The sequence below is a fragment of the Hoplias malabaricus genome, chromosome 6 (genome assembly GCF_029633855.1).
Source record: "Hoplias malabaricus isolate fHopMal1 chromosome 6, fHopMal1.hap1, whole genome shotgun sequence".
In the NCBI taxonomy this organism is placed as follows: Eukaryota; Metazoa; Chordata; class Actinopteri; order Characiformes; family Erythrinidae; genus Hoplias; species Hoplias malabaricus.
This window is the reverse complement of record NC_089805.1, coordinates 13,166,335-13,179,495: the sequence shown is the minus strand read 5'-3', so window position 1 is coordinate 13,179,495 and position 13,161 is coordinate 13,166,335. Positions and strand designations below refer to the sequence as shown.

General features: G+C 45.2%; 1 protein-coding gene across 1 annotated transcript; it reads left to right on the top strand.

Annotated features, from left to right (window-relative positions):
- The first annotated feature begins 2,374 nt into the window (after positions 1 to 2,374).
- zdhhc18b (zinc finger DHHC-type palmitoyltransferase 18b) lies at positions 2,375 to 11,644 on the top strand. Its single transcript, XM_066674451.1, has 10 exons — positions 2,375 to 2,817; positions 3,694 to 3,994; positions 5,141 to 5,301; positions 5,514 to 5,669; positions 6,537 to 6,674; positions 7,231 to 7,282; positions 7,382 to 7,484; positions 7,914 to 8,026; positions 8,175 to 8,271; positions 10,432 to 11,644. The coding sequence occupies exons 1-10, from the start codon at positions 2,736 to 2,738 to the stop codon at positions 10,843 to 10,845; spliced, it is 1,617 nt and encodes a 538-aa protein (XP_066530548.1). The 5' UTR covers positions 2,375 to 2,735; the 3' UTR covers positions 10,846 to 11,644.
- Positions 11,645 to 13,161: the final 1,517 nt, after the last annotated feature.

Genomic DNA, 13,161 nt, shown 5'->3' with positions numbered 1-13,161 from the left:
AGCCGGCGACTCCATTCCGAGGCCGCTTTCAAAGCCTCCCCCACAGGATCTTTGGGGCCTGTGCGGAATGGAGTCCGGCGAACGGCACATCCCTTGAGATAATAGTCTGTGCTAGCTGCGTCCTGGGGGTCGTACATTCTGTCAGGAGCGAGGGGCGGATTGAGGGAGGCGGACGCACTCGCTAAAACACAGCTTTTTAATAAAGGAAAACAACAAAACAGAGACCTTAACAAAACGAAAACAAACAGGGAGCTAACCAGGCTAAACTAAACAAGGGGAGCTAAACAGGGCAAACGGGACTGACAGACTAAAGACAAAACGAAGGAACGAGAGAGGAAAAGGAACTACGACACGAAACAACGACTAGGGAAACAGACACGGAGAAACTGTGGAGACAGACGGACAGACTCGAAAACACGACCGACTAGACATGAGAAAAGAGAAATGAGAAATGTACGACAAACAGGACGTGACACAAGAGGGCTTAAATACAGACACAAACGAGACACACCTGGACAGATAACGAGTACGGGCTGACACATGACACGGACGAGGGCGGAGACAAGGATATAAACAAAACATAGCCATGTGCGAATAAAGCACATGGCGGGGACAACAGACTGACAGGACGAAGGTGTGACAGATATTAAGGAGACACTACAGAAATATTAAGGAGACTACAGAGGAATTAAGAAGATACTACAGGGAAATTAAGAAGATACTACATAAATATTAAGTAGACAATAAATTGTTGGCTGTTTGTCTGTTCTATAGTTTGAGTAGGAGTGGGTCATCCTGCAAATGTTTTACATACACAAAAAATAAATGTATATTTAAATTTGTATAAAGTATGTTGCTGTGTCTGGGGGATACACTCATCCCCCTCCCATCTTAAAGAAAGAGTGAGGTTGTGTTTGGTGTAAATCAGGTCAGACACTAATCCCTTTGTGTGCTGTGTCATGTTGTGTGTGCTGATCATCCATCTTTTCCTTCTCTTTACACACTTTAACAGCAGCGGGGCAACAGCAAAGGTCTGGACATGTGAAAGTTTTGAATGGTTAAAAACAAAACAAAAATATATAATACAATATTGGAGAAGAATGGAATGTACTCAACTTTAAAGTGTAATATCTATGTAATTAAATATTTAAGACGTAAAGAAAGACAGGAATTTTCACTATGTTCCAGAGAGGCTTCCAGAGTCAGACCAGTGGACAGTGGAGGTGAATAGAACCAGACGCCAATGTCAGAGGTCATGAGTCTGTTGCTGTGGCAACCAGCAGAGCTTCTGTCTCAGTGACAAACCGAAGCAATAACACAAACACACACACACACACAAACACTCACATACACACACACACACACACTCACACTTAAAAATGCTCCACAAGGGGGCTCTGCTAAGTGCTTCAAATCAGTGACACTGTGTCCTTGTTGACGATGGCAGCCCCACAGCAGACCCTCCATCCGAGTTTACAGCCTTCTACCCTCCGCTCCGCATAGGATGCCGTCTTCCTTCTACTTTTATTGTTATTAATTCTTTAACAGTTTTAATTATCCAGGTTTGTCTGAGTCTGACTCTCATCTCTCGCTCTGTTTATCATTCTGTTATCTCTTCACACAATGATATAGAGAGGACAAGAAAAACGAGAAGAAACGGGTAGAAAGAGACAGATGGAGAGAGTACAGAGAGAATGGTAAAAGGAAAAGTGGAGAGAGGACAGAGATAAAGGAGAAAGTGAGAAAATGGAGGGAGGGAGAGTGAGAGAGAAGACAGAAAGAGAGAAAGCAGGGGAGAAAGGAGAAAAAGAAAGAGGACAGAAAAAAGAGGAGAAAGGGGAGAGAAGACAGAAAGAGAAAGAGGCCAGAGAGAGAGATTGGCTGCTATGCCAGAGCAGTGTTTAAACTCAGAACTGGTTAAAGGGACAGAGTCTCTGGTTTGGACGCGTGGGGACAGTGGAGAGGACAAACAGTAAAATGAGAATTAAACATTTCAGAACACAGTGGACCCTCAGTGAAACAGTAACAGAAATAAACATAAAAAAAGAATTAAACAAAAATGAAGGGAGGGGAGGAAGAGAACAAATACCTGGACATAACGTACTCAATGGCGCCATCTAGCGACAGAGGCGTTGTAGCACAGTCGATCTTAACACAGTGGGGATAATACACAGAGCAGTTTTATACAACAGGGATGGGTTTAGTGCAGAAACTCTGACATATCCGGACCACCAGGTGTCAGTATAAGGGCAGTTTCAGAACATGTAAAACGATCAGTGGATGAAAATTACCCAACCCTCCCCCAGAACAGTGGAACTGTGTTCTCTGGAGTGATGGAGTTCCTCTGGTGTGTGGAAGAGTGGAACTGTGTTCTCTGGAGTGATGGGGTTCCTCACAGCTATGTTCCAATATGTGGTGAAAAGCTTCCTCTAGAGCCTGTAAAACCCTTCATTCCAGAGAGGATGCTTGTGCCATAAAATAAACAGTACTCTCACCTGCAATCAGGTGATCGAAAGGGGCGGGGGCCTTCGTACACCGTCACGCAGACGTCATCGTCTCTCCACGGTACAGTACTCCATAAGGCCAGCGGTAAACATCACTATATCACTCTGCTCGGGAACGAGGAGGAGAGATCCTAACACTGGGCTTATATCACCTTGATTATCATCATCATCATCATCAAAGAGGAAGAGCTGCTGATCAAAGCGGCTGTTTGTTTATTCGTTTGTTGTTGGATGTATTTGTTTCTTTCCTTTCTGGTGTTCCATGCTGTTATAAAGTCATCAGCACCTGTCAGTGGCTCCCGCAAATCAAAGGGTATGTAGATTAAGATGCAGATTACGTAACATGGGTTTATCTGCGCTCGTGCAGCAGAGATTAATGCGTTGCAACGACTGTGGCACGTGCGTGTGTTGTTTTGCTTTGATGTCTAAAGCTGAAGGTGGCGATTCCAATGATGCGTTCCACCTTAAACAGTGCAGCAGTTTATCTGGCTGGAAGCTTAAGTTTCCTTATATCCAGTTTATCATTCCACCTTAAATGGCCTTGCACTGAAGCCCTGGTGTGGTTGCACTTTTAAAAAAGCATTTTTAGAGTCCATGCACCGAGCTTTCCCACTATTCGAATATTTCCTTCCACCTTAAATCATGGAACTATTAAATTAAATTGAAATTCTGTAATTACGTGAAACCCATTTATCTTTCCACCTTAAATAGCGCGGCTTCATTCTCCAGTCCACATTAAATGATCGTGCAGTAAATATATATAAAACGCGACTGTTTCCTGTTCCACCTTAAATGTTGCAGCTGTTACTGGGCTGGTGAAAATTCCACAGGACGCCGCCACTTACAACATCATTTGAGGTGAAGAGGAAAGTCTCATAAGGATTCATTATACAACTGCTACACAGTTTAAGGTGGAAATGTATAGAATTCCCTCTTGTATCAGTTAAGGTGTCACCAGGCTTCAAACCGCACACCTTGAGGTGGAGCGGCAAATCATCTACATCGCTTAAGGTGGTACATCGCGCTACTGTAACGTTAACGACTTCACTGTTTAAGGTGGAATGTTCAGTTCCTTACATGCCTGTTCTGTAACTTCACCATTTAAGGTGGAAGTGATTAATTAGAAGCAGAAGCCTGAGATGTGACGCGTAATGACACGATTGCTCAATTCTCGTCATGTCTAAAACAGGTTCCTCATGGAGAACCCGTGAGAACGAGTCTGGGGAACAAGGAGGCGGTGGAACCATGAAGAACTGCGAGTATCAGCAGATAAACCCGCAGGCGCTAAGGGCTCCGGCGGCTCCGGCGGCTCCAGCGGCCCCTCCGCGCCCGGGGGAGAAGCGCTCTCGGCCGCAGAGGAAATGGGAGGTTTTCCCGGGTAAGAATCGCTTCTACTGCGACGGGAGAATCATCGTGGCACGGCACAGCGGCGTTCTACCGCTCACCCTAGGGCTCATTCTGGTCACCAGCGGGTTGTTCTTCATTTTTGAGTGAGTATTGAATATCTGGAAACAGCTGGCTCTGTTTAATATAATATTATCGGTAACTAATTTTAAAGGGCGATTACACATATCTTCTTAAGTCTCCTCATAAATCTGCCGTTGTGATGTAAACTCAGACGTGTTGTTGATTTTGTTGTTTATCGATTTGTTGTCGAGAAACATATGACTTCAAATTCTATACAGTGATGATTATAGGAACCAGACGTCAACACAAATGTAGCTGTTTTATGTAGCGCTCATGACCAGGTTTATTGTATTTTATGGCTTGTTTTTAATAGGGGAAAATGGTCAGAAGCCTCCTCCAAACTATGGTCAGACACCAGCTGTGTGTCCCCCACCATTTAGTCCTCACTTTCTGTGAGGGGCTTTTAGAGGAGGACGTCTGGTTTCGTTCACCTCCACTGTCCACTGTCCCTCACCATCTGCTGTCCTCACTTTCTGTGAGGGGCTTTTAGAGGAGGACGTCTGGTTTAATTCACCTTCACTGTTCCCCACCGTCTACTGTCCTCACTTTCTGTGAGGGGCTTTTAGAGGAGAACATCTGGTTCCGTTCACCTCCACTGTCTGCTGGCTCTGACTCTGGAAGCTTCTTTAGAACCAGAACTCACTCCGTTTCAGTGTTTGCATCTCACTCAGAGGATTAAGGGGAGTGTTGAGAAGCCTGTGTCTCTTCACAGGGACGGTTCACTAAAAAAAAAATTCACACACCTTTGTTTGAAATGTTGATGTCTGGACAGGTTTGGAATGCTTTGTGTGTTTTTTAAACGATCTAAACACGTCTCGACTGATGGGCTACAGCTGGAATGAAGAGAGTTAAACGGAGTAAATTAAAATTTTTGGTGAACCATTCCTTGTGGCAACTATAGCTTAACAATGGAGTGAAGGAACTGCACTGTCTCCTCCCTCAACATCCACGGCCAAGCAAGACCCCTAACCTTTGATTGCTCCCTGGGGGCCGGGGCTGGCTGATGATGATGATGATGATGATGGTGGTGGTGGCGGTGTGGGGCTGTTGTAACAGCTGCATGATTTTTAAGGTGGAAGGAATTTTCCGATGAGAAGTCTTCAGTTTGGTAGTGAGCCCGTTATTGCTCAGTGTTTCTCAGGCTCCGTATCTTCTCCGTTTCTCTCCAGTTGTCCATTCCTGGTGAAGCACCTGAGCGGTTGCATCCCGGTGATCGGAGGAGTTCTGTTTGTCTTTGTCCTGGTCTCTCTGCTTCAGACCAGCTTCACTGACCCCGGAATTCTGCCCAGAGCAACGGCTGAGGAGGCAGCAGACATCGAGAAACAGATCGGTCAGAACACACACACACACACATACACACATGTATCATAACTGAGAGATGAATGTAAAGAAAAGGGCCGAATTCACTCCTTTTTTTAAAAATGTATTTTTCTGTCTCTGTTTTTCGTTGAGGTGGTGGGTTTGTTGTGGTGACACTGGTGTCTACAGCACTGTTTAAAGTGGATTGGCTAATGGATTGGCTAATGTTTGTTTGTTCTGCAGATAACCCTGTCGGCTCCTCGTCCTCGTACCGTCCTCCGCCGCGAACGAAGGAGGTGGTCATCAATCAGCAGGTGGTGAAGCTGAAATATTGTTTCACCTGTAAAATCTTCCGGCCCCCTCGCACCTCCCACTGCAGCCTCTGTGACAACTGCGTGGGTGAGTCCAGACTGGACTGACTAAAATAACTGATCAGCATTTCCTCCTTTAAACTCTGAGCCCCAGTGTATTATCTGAGTTTAATGTAGTTTCAGTGGATTATGGCCTTCAGAACAAGCAGAAAACAGCACGAAGAGCAGCTGACGTCTCAGAAGTTAGCTGTGAATTTATACTTCCACCTTAAATGGTGAAGCAATTACATCGTGGTGCAGCATTTAAGGTGGCGCTGTAAATGTGAACAGAACTCTGCAGAATGAGAATCTGAGCTGAGCTCCATATCACAGAAGATTTGGGGGTGATCTCTTATTGTGGAACTCTTCTGAAGGAGAATGAGGCCCTAAATGTAACTAAAGTCCAGCAGCTTCTCTGATATCACTGCAGACTGTTGCAGAGCTGCTACAGAGCGGCTCTAGTCACTAACACAGAGAGCTCTGATTGGTCAGCTGCTGTGGGACTGCTGTGGAGTCGGGTTAGAGACAGAACTGAGCTGGCCTGCACTGACCAAGGAGGAGACCAGTGGACTCTGAGATCCGAGCGTTATTCTGTGTTTAGAGTTTTTATGAATCGTTCCCTTTAAAAGGTTGTGTTCTAGATTGGGTTCTACGCCTTAGGGAATGAAGGTTAAACAGCTGTGTGCAGAGGTCTAAGCATATCTGGTTTAAAGAGGAGAGGGGAACACGTTCTCCGCAGAGTGCTTCTCCTTCTCCAGCTTCCACTGTTTTATATTTAACTCTTTATTGATGTTGTAGTTTATTCAGCAGAGTTCTGAGCATCCTCAGTTCTTGTGCTGATTTTAAGGAGGTATTGTGAGTTTAAGGTGGTATTGAGTTGATGGCCTGATCTGTAACTGTGTTTCCTCTTTTCCAGAGCGCTTTGATCACCACTGTCCCTGGGTGGGGAACTGCGTGGGGAAGAGAAACTATCGCTTCTTCTACACGTTTATCATCTCTCTGTCGTTCCTCACTGCGTTTATCTTCGGCTGCGTGACCACTCACATCGCTCTGAGTATGTACACGCAGGAATGGCGTTCCAGAACTTGACAGAAGACCACTCAGGTTTCCAGGGCTTCCCTCTGAGCGTGTGCTTCAAGTTCAAGATATTTTACGGCCTGTCCACACCAGTCCGGTTATTTCTGAAAGAGTTGTTTTGTTGTGGGCTCTCGTTCACACAAGCTCTAAGTTTCAGGACCCCAGCACGAGCCTGTGATTGATCCTGTGATGAAAAATGATTCAAAGGGCAACAGCTGAAAGCATTAGGACATCCCTGAGCTGTAACTCCTCAGAGAGGAGAGGATCATTACGATTAAAAACAAATGAAAAGGCAGTAAAATATAAGTTAAATGTATTAAATAGAAATGTAAGTGCTGTTACAGAATAAAAAGTGAGGAGTGTTTAAAACTGAGGGAGTGGATGAATAACTTTGAAAAAGTGGATAAAGCCCTGTGTGTGAGGACGTAGCTCTCACAGAACCGGGTTCCGCTGGATGTCTCTGTAGAGAGTAAACAGAAACGTGACGTTTAGTGATGGTCAGTTTTACAGACGACTGTATTTGTGTTGGACAGGGTCTCAGGGGGGTCGCGGACTGGTGCTTGCGCTTCAGGAGAGTCCGGCCAGATATCCTTTTTGTGTGTGCGCGTGTGTGCGCGCATGTGTGTGCGTGTGTGCGCGCATGTGTGTGCGTGTGCGCGTGTGTGGTCCTTGACTCCTCCTCACTGCACTGGAGCTGGTGGTGTGCTTCTTTTCAGTTTGGTCTATTTTGGGCCTCTCGGGCTTCCATACCTACCTGGTGGCTGCTAATCTGACCACAAATGAAGACGTGAGTATCTGTTCTTTACCTTTTCTCTCTCTCACTCACTCACACAAACAGAGATTTTACAGATGGAGAGTTGGTGCTGGATGTTTGCGTGGCGTAGAGTGGCGACTCTCTCTGGACACTCAGCGCTCTGCAAGGTTTACACGCCACGGTTTACTCCCTACTCGACTCACTCTGAACCACGAGAGAACAGCCACTAAACAAGAACCCGCTTCCAGAACCAGGACCTGATTTACCTGCTGGAGGAGTGGAAAAGAAGAGTAAAGACGAGTAGGGACCCTGCAGTGGAAAAGCACCATTAGCAGTGTTTACAAACCTGTATAGTGTATTTTCTGTATTCACATAACACTGAACTCACGCTCAGCATCACTCCCACTGAGTCAGTCTCTCTCTCTCTCTCTCTCTCTCTCTCTCTCTCTCTCTCTCTCTCAGATTAAAGGGTCATGGTCAGGGAAGAGTGGTAATGAAGAGACGGGGAACCCGTACAGTTATAACAGCGTGTTTAAAAACTGCTCCTCAGTTCTGTGTGGGCCGATGTCTCCCAGGTGTCTATAGTTACATTTATCTTTACCCCCCCCCCCCCCCCCCCACCCAACCACACACACAACCTTCTCACACGGTTACAGAAAGTAGTCACACTCCTTTGACGTCCACTGTTTTAATTAGGCTCCTCCCCTTTTGTTTTTGTTCCAGTTTGATTGACAGACGAGGCTTCGTGCCCCCAGAGGACAGGGCTGTGCTCGTCTCCTCTGAGATCGAGTTGCCTGCAGCGAAAAATGACATCAATATGGTAGGACGAGTCTCCGAAAAGGACCAAACCCATGTCTCACCTCCCTTAACATAAACCTCCATCAGTCCACTTTAACCCTATCTCCCGTCCACCTTAACCCTACCTTACATCCTGTCTGGTACAGTCCTTTGTATCCATGTAGTCTGCCTTTACTGCCCAGTCCAGACCACCTTAAACATGTGGTGCCTCTCAGCCCCATTTCATCCAGTCCACCTTAAAGGTTCAGCACTGGAAGAGCAGGTATGGCAGCTTCTGGAGTCAGAGCAGTGGAGGTGAATGGGACCAGACTTCCTCCTGTAAGTTTGGAGGTTAATGGGTGGCATTAAAAGCAGAAGATGGAGATGGAAATGTGGTCTGAGATGGAGGTTGAGGAAGGAGGTGGAGGTTGAGGAGGAGGTGGAGGTTAAGTAGGAGGTGGCGATGAAGGTGAAACTGGAGCAGAGCGATTTGTGACTTTTCTGAGAAGCAGAGTGGATTTTCCCAGGGGTGTTTTATAGAGAGTTTTACGGTAAAGTGTTGCGATGTGATGGAGTTCTGCGCACTTCTCCTTTTCCTCTCAGAACTTCTTCTTTCCAGCGTCAGTCACTTTAACTCAGAATCAGGTGACGCTGGAGATGCAAATGTTCTGAAAATAAATTTTGGACTAAAATGTGGAAGTGAAACCTGCTGCTGTCCGCAGCATTGCACAGGGTTCAGACGCCGATAGCTGCATCGTATCCTCAGCACTGCCTTTATTATTATTATTATTAATGATAATATTATTATGAATATGATCTACTTCTGAGAGCTGGAGTGTCTGGACTCAAGGAGCCGCTGAGGGCTCATGAACCTCACTGTCTCAGACCCGGCCCCGGTTCTGGACTCTGATTGGATAGTCTCTGTAGCGGACACTGTCCACTCTAGGACCTCCTGGGCACTGTGTACTGACCCTGTTCACTGTATTTTAATAAGTGTTTGTTTACACTCAGGGGTTGGATTACGTTTTAAGGAGCTCTCAGCGCTCCGTGCCTTTACAGGACGCAGAGAAACACTCTTGATCTGTGGGCGCAGGGTGTGTGAGAAAGAGAGTTTTGTATTGTAGTATTTTTATTATTATTTTTTTTGTTGTTGTTGCTTTAGTTAAATATTTTTTATGAAATAAATAAACGTCTGAACAGTGAGTGAGTTTAATGTATGTTTACTTCATTCCGAGTTTCTGCTGCGAGTGACCTGCCCCCTGCTGGTCAAACCCCAAACTGCAGCACTGTCCATGTTCTGTACACGAATCACAACTGAACACCTGCAAGAGGTGTGTGTGTGTGTTGCCCTGCTCCAATTGATGATTCTCTGTTTGTTGTGGGATTCCAGCTGCTGAAAAACACTCAATCTCCCTGACTGGCTTTATGACATCACAACACCAATCTTCATCATACAGACACTTTAATCACCTGCTGACTGTGTGTGTACCCCATCTCTGTCTCTCACTTTCTCTCTGTGTGTCTCTTACTGTCTCTCTCTCATCCTCTGTGTCTCTCTCTGTATCTTTCTCACCATCTGTCTCTCACTCTTGTATGGAGAATGTCTGCTGTACACTGATTTGTGCCTGTACTTTTTAAAGAATTGATTAATGAAAATGAGTGGAGGATTGTGGGAAAGTGAGTTTCAACTTTATGCAAATCACATACACCAGCTGCACAGTGTCGACCAATCAGCTGAAAGCACCTGACCACTGTACATTTGCGACAAGCCTGTCTTCACAGAACGGGGTGCATTCCTCTTCTGCTGCCCTCTCAGATTCGCAGTGTCAGTGTTTACAGCAGGGGTCAGCGTTTAATTGGGAGAGGGAACACCAGCCGTTTTATTGATTACAGCCTTTAATAACTCTAGTATCTTCTAGAGGTGAGGTTTAAAGTCTGTTAGTGTGCAGGGGACACGCGCCGCTCTCTGACTTTGCTGGTTTCTCTTGGAGCTGAGACTTCATCCCTAAGACTCCCAGAGTTCATCCCAGAATCAGAGAAATGAGGACTGACTGTCTTTTGTAAAATCAGGAACATCTCCATCCTCTTGTGATTCGATTAACCAGAAATGATGAGTCTTCACTGATCTGTAACATCTTTCTCTTTCTCTCCACATTGTCCCCATTCTTCCTCCATCTCTCCTTTCTCCTCTTCCTCTCTTCAGTGCACCCAAGGAACTAAAGGTCTCCTGGAGACGGCATCTCGCTCCCCATTTCTCTCGAGCCCCTGTCCTCAGACCAAAGCCCCGGCAGTGCCTCCTCCGGCGCTGGACGCTTTATCCAGCATCGCTCCGTCTCCTTCTCCTTCTCCTACACCTTCTCCTGTTTCTCCCCTTTCTCCCATTTCCCCTGTTTCTGCGCCGGTGAAGCCTAAAGTGGCCAGGGAGCGTCTGCAGTCTGCGACGTCCCACAGGCATCACTCTCATCACAGGAGCAGAAGCAAACGGATGGATCCGCAGTCCCAGAACTCCACCCATGCCTCGAATTCTCCGGCTTCTGCAGGGCCGAGACACAGCCACGGCTCCAGGAGACGGAAAGACTCAAAGACTCGAGACCCAAAGTTCATGCTGCTACACTGACCTTCCACAGACTGGATTTATCTGGAGGCAGTGGGGCTTTTTGAATCATGTCCTTTTTAAAAGAGACGTTATTTAAACAGCAATAATTTTACAATGGAATGTGCTCTGGGATCCTCTAATCTGGCCTTTAAGGTCACATCTGGGATACACTGTTCAGGTCTGACTGAGGCTAGGCCAGTCTTCTTTATGCAAATGACCGCATGCCTGGAAATAAACATAGCTCACACCTTCAATATTTATCATTCATCATTTAAACATCATGTACCTCCCCCCCAAACACACACACACACACATACACTCAGTGGTTGTTCAGTGGTTTGTTTTCAGAGAGAAGAATCCAAACACCAAAAATCATCACCACCAACCATTGGTCAGAGCTGACAGTGCAGGAGAGTGTTCTCTCTGTTTTCTGTTGGGGACAGTCTTTTCTCTGTGGGTCTTCTAACAATGTTCTGTTCTAACTTTCACACATGAACTCTGGAGATATTCTGCGTGAGACACACGTGCTTTAGGTGTGAGGGGGGACGGAGCCTGTGCAGGAGAAACTCCAGAACATTTCCCGCTCTGTTCTCATATGCACCGACTCTGACTTCACCCAGAGTCTTTACCAGGGGACGAGGAAGATGAAGTCTGTGACATCACTGTTTTAAGGAGCCCTGGTCAGCAGGGGGCGAGAGAGAGAGACACTTTGAATATGCAAGCCACATATGAGAGATTAAATGGAAGATGAAAGTTGTTTACTCTGTTTCCCAAAAACAGACAAATAAACAAACCCACTGTTTTCAGAAATAAAGGCGAGTAAAGCCCTGCACACTGGGGGCAATGTGTGACGTGTGGTTTTTACAGCATTCAGCGTCATAAACGTGTTCATTTCACAGCGTCCGTCCTCTTAGTCCCTCATTAATTGTGAAAAACAAACAAACATCTGAAATAGGGCAGGGATGGAATGTTCTGCATTATGACCCTGATATTTCCTATTTCATAATCAATAATCCCCAGTCTAAGTGTAACTCTCAGAATTAACAGAACATGCTTGTCGTTACTGTACCTTTAAGACTGGTGTATGTAAATGAGCTCTGCTCTGATTGGACGCTGTTGATAGAGAGAGCACTGAAGGACAGAGAACAACCTCCATGTGATGTAAAGGTTCTAGAAACAGATTCCACTTTTACAGACATGGCTCTTCACAGCATCACTCGCAGCACCCTGTTCTAATGTCGTAGTGTGGAAGGGCCACTAGGGGGCAGTAGTTACTAACACATGCTCTTGGATCAGCGAGTGAAGGAGCTGCTGGAGTTAAAGGCCTAAATTGCCTAACTGTTGAAGGTTGGGGGGGGGGGGGGGGGTGTTATGTGACTAAAATAAAGATGATAAACATAGCACAATGATGTATTTATGCACCCCTTTGAAGAGCAATGAACTTTAAAGGTTAATCATCAATATTCAGACCCTGGAATAGGAAAATAAACATTTATAAATATCATAAACGATAATAAAAATAATAATAGATTAATAAAACCACTGTTTTTAAACAGAGAGTAATGTGTGTGTCTTACCCTTCACACACCCCTGTGTCTATAGGTATTAAAAGGGGTATCCCTGCGCTGTCTGCCTGAACGTATGGGAAGCCGTTCAGGAAATAATTATAATGTACTTTGTACATATATATTGGTTTATGGAGAAACTACTTGGTTTAATGGCATATACATTGGTTTTAAACTGTTGGTTTGTATATATCGGTTTGTGAGTATATATTGGATTATCAGTTTATACATTGGTTTCCTAGCATATATATTGGTTTGTATGTATTGGTTTGTTGGTATATATATTGGACTCTCAGTACATACATTGGTTTATTAGCATATACATTGGTTTCTTGGCATGTATATTGGTTTGTGGGTATATATATTGGTTTGTGGGTATATATATCGGATTACCAGTACATACATTGGTTTTCCAGCGTATATATTGGTTTGTGTATATCGGTTTGTTGGTATATACATTGGTTTCTGGGCGCATATATTGGTTTGTTTATATCGGTTTGTGGGCATATATCGGTTTGTGGGCGCATATATTGGTTTGTGGGCGCGTATATTGGCTTGTTTATATCGGTTTGTGGGCATATATCGGTTTGTGGGCACATATATTGATTTGTTTATATCGGTTTGTGGGCACATATATTGGTTTGTGGGGGCGTATGTTGGCTTGTTTATATCGGTTTGTGGGCATATATTGGTTTGTGGGCGCATATATTGGTTTGTTTATATCGGTTTGTGGGCATATATTGGTTTGTGGGCGCATATATTGGTTTGTGGG

Excerpts from the sequence above, each read along its gene's own strand:
- zdhhc18b (XM_066674451.1), top strand. The coding sequence starts at position 2,736 with ATGTATTTGTTTCTTTCCTTTCTGGTGTTCCATGCTGTTATAAAGTCA. Across the intron at positions 5,670-6,536 it reads CCTCTGTGACAACTGCGTGG|AGCGCTTTGATCACCACTGT; the intron begins GTGAGTCCAGAC and ends CCTCTTTTCCAG. Across the intron at positions 7,485-7,913 it reads ATCTGACCACAAATGAAGAC|ATTAAAGGGTCATGGTCAGG; the intron begins GTGAGTATCTGT and ends TCTCTCTCTCAG.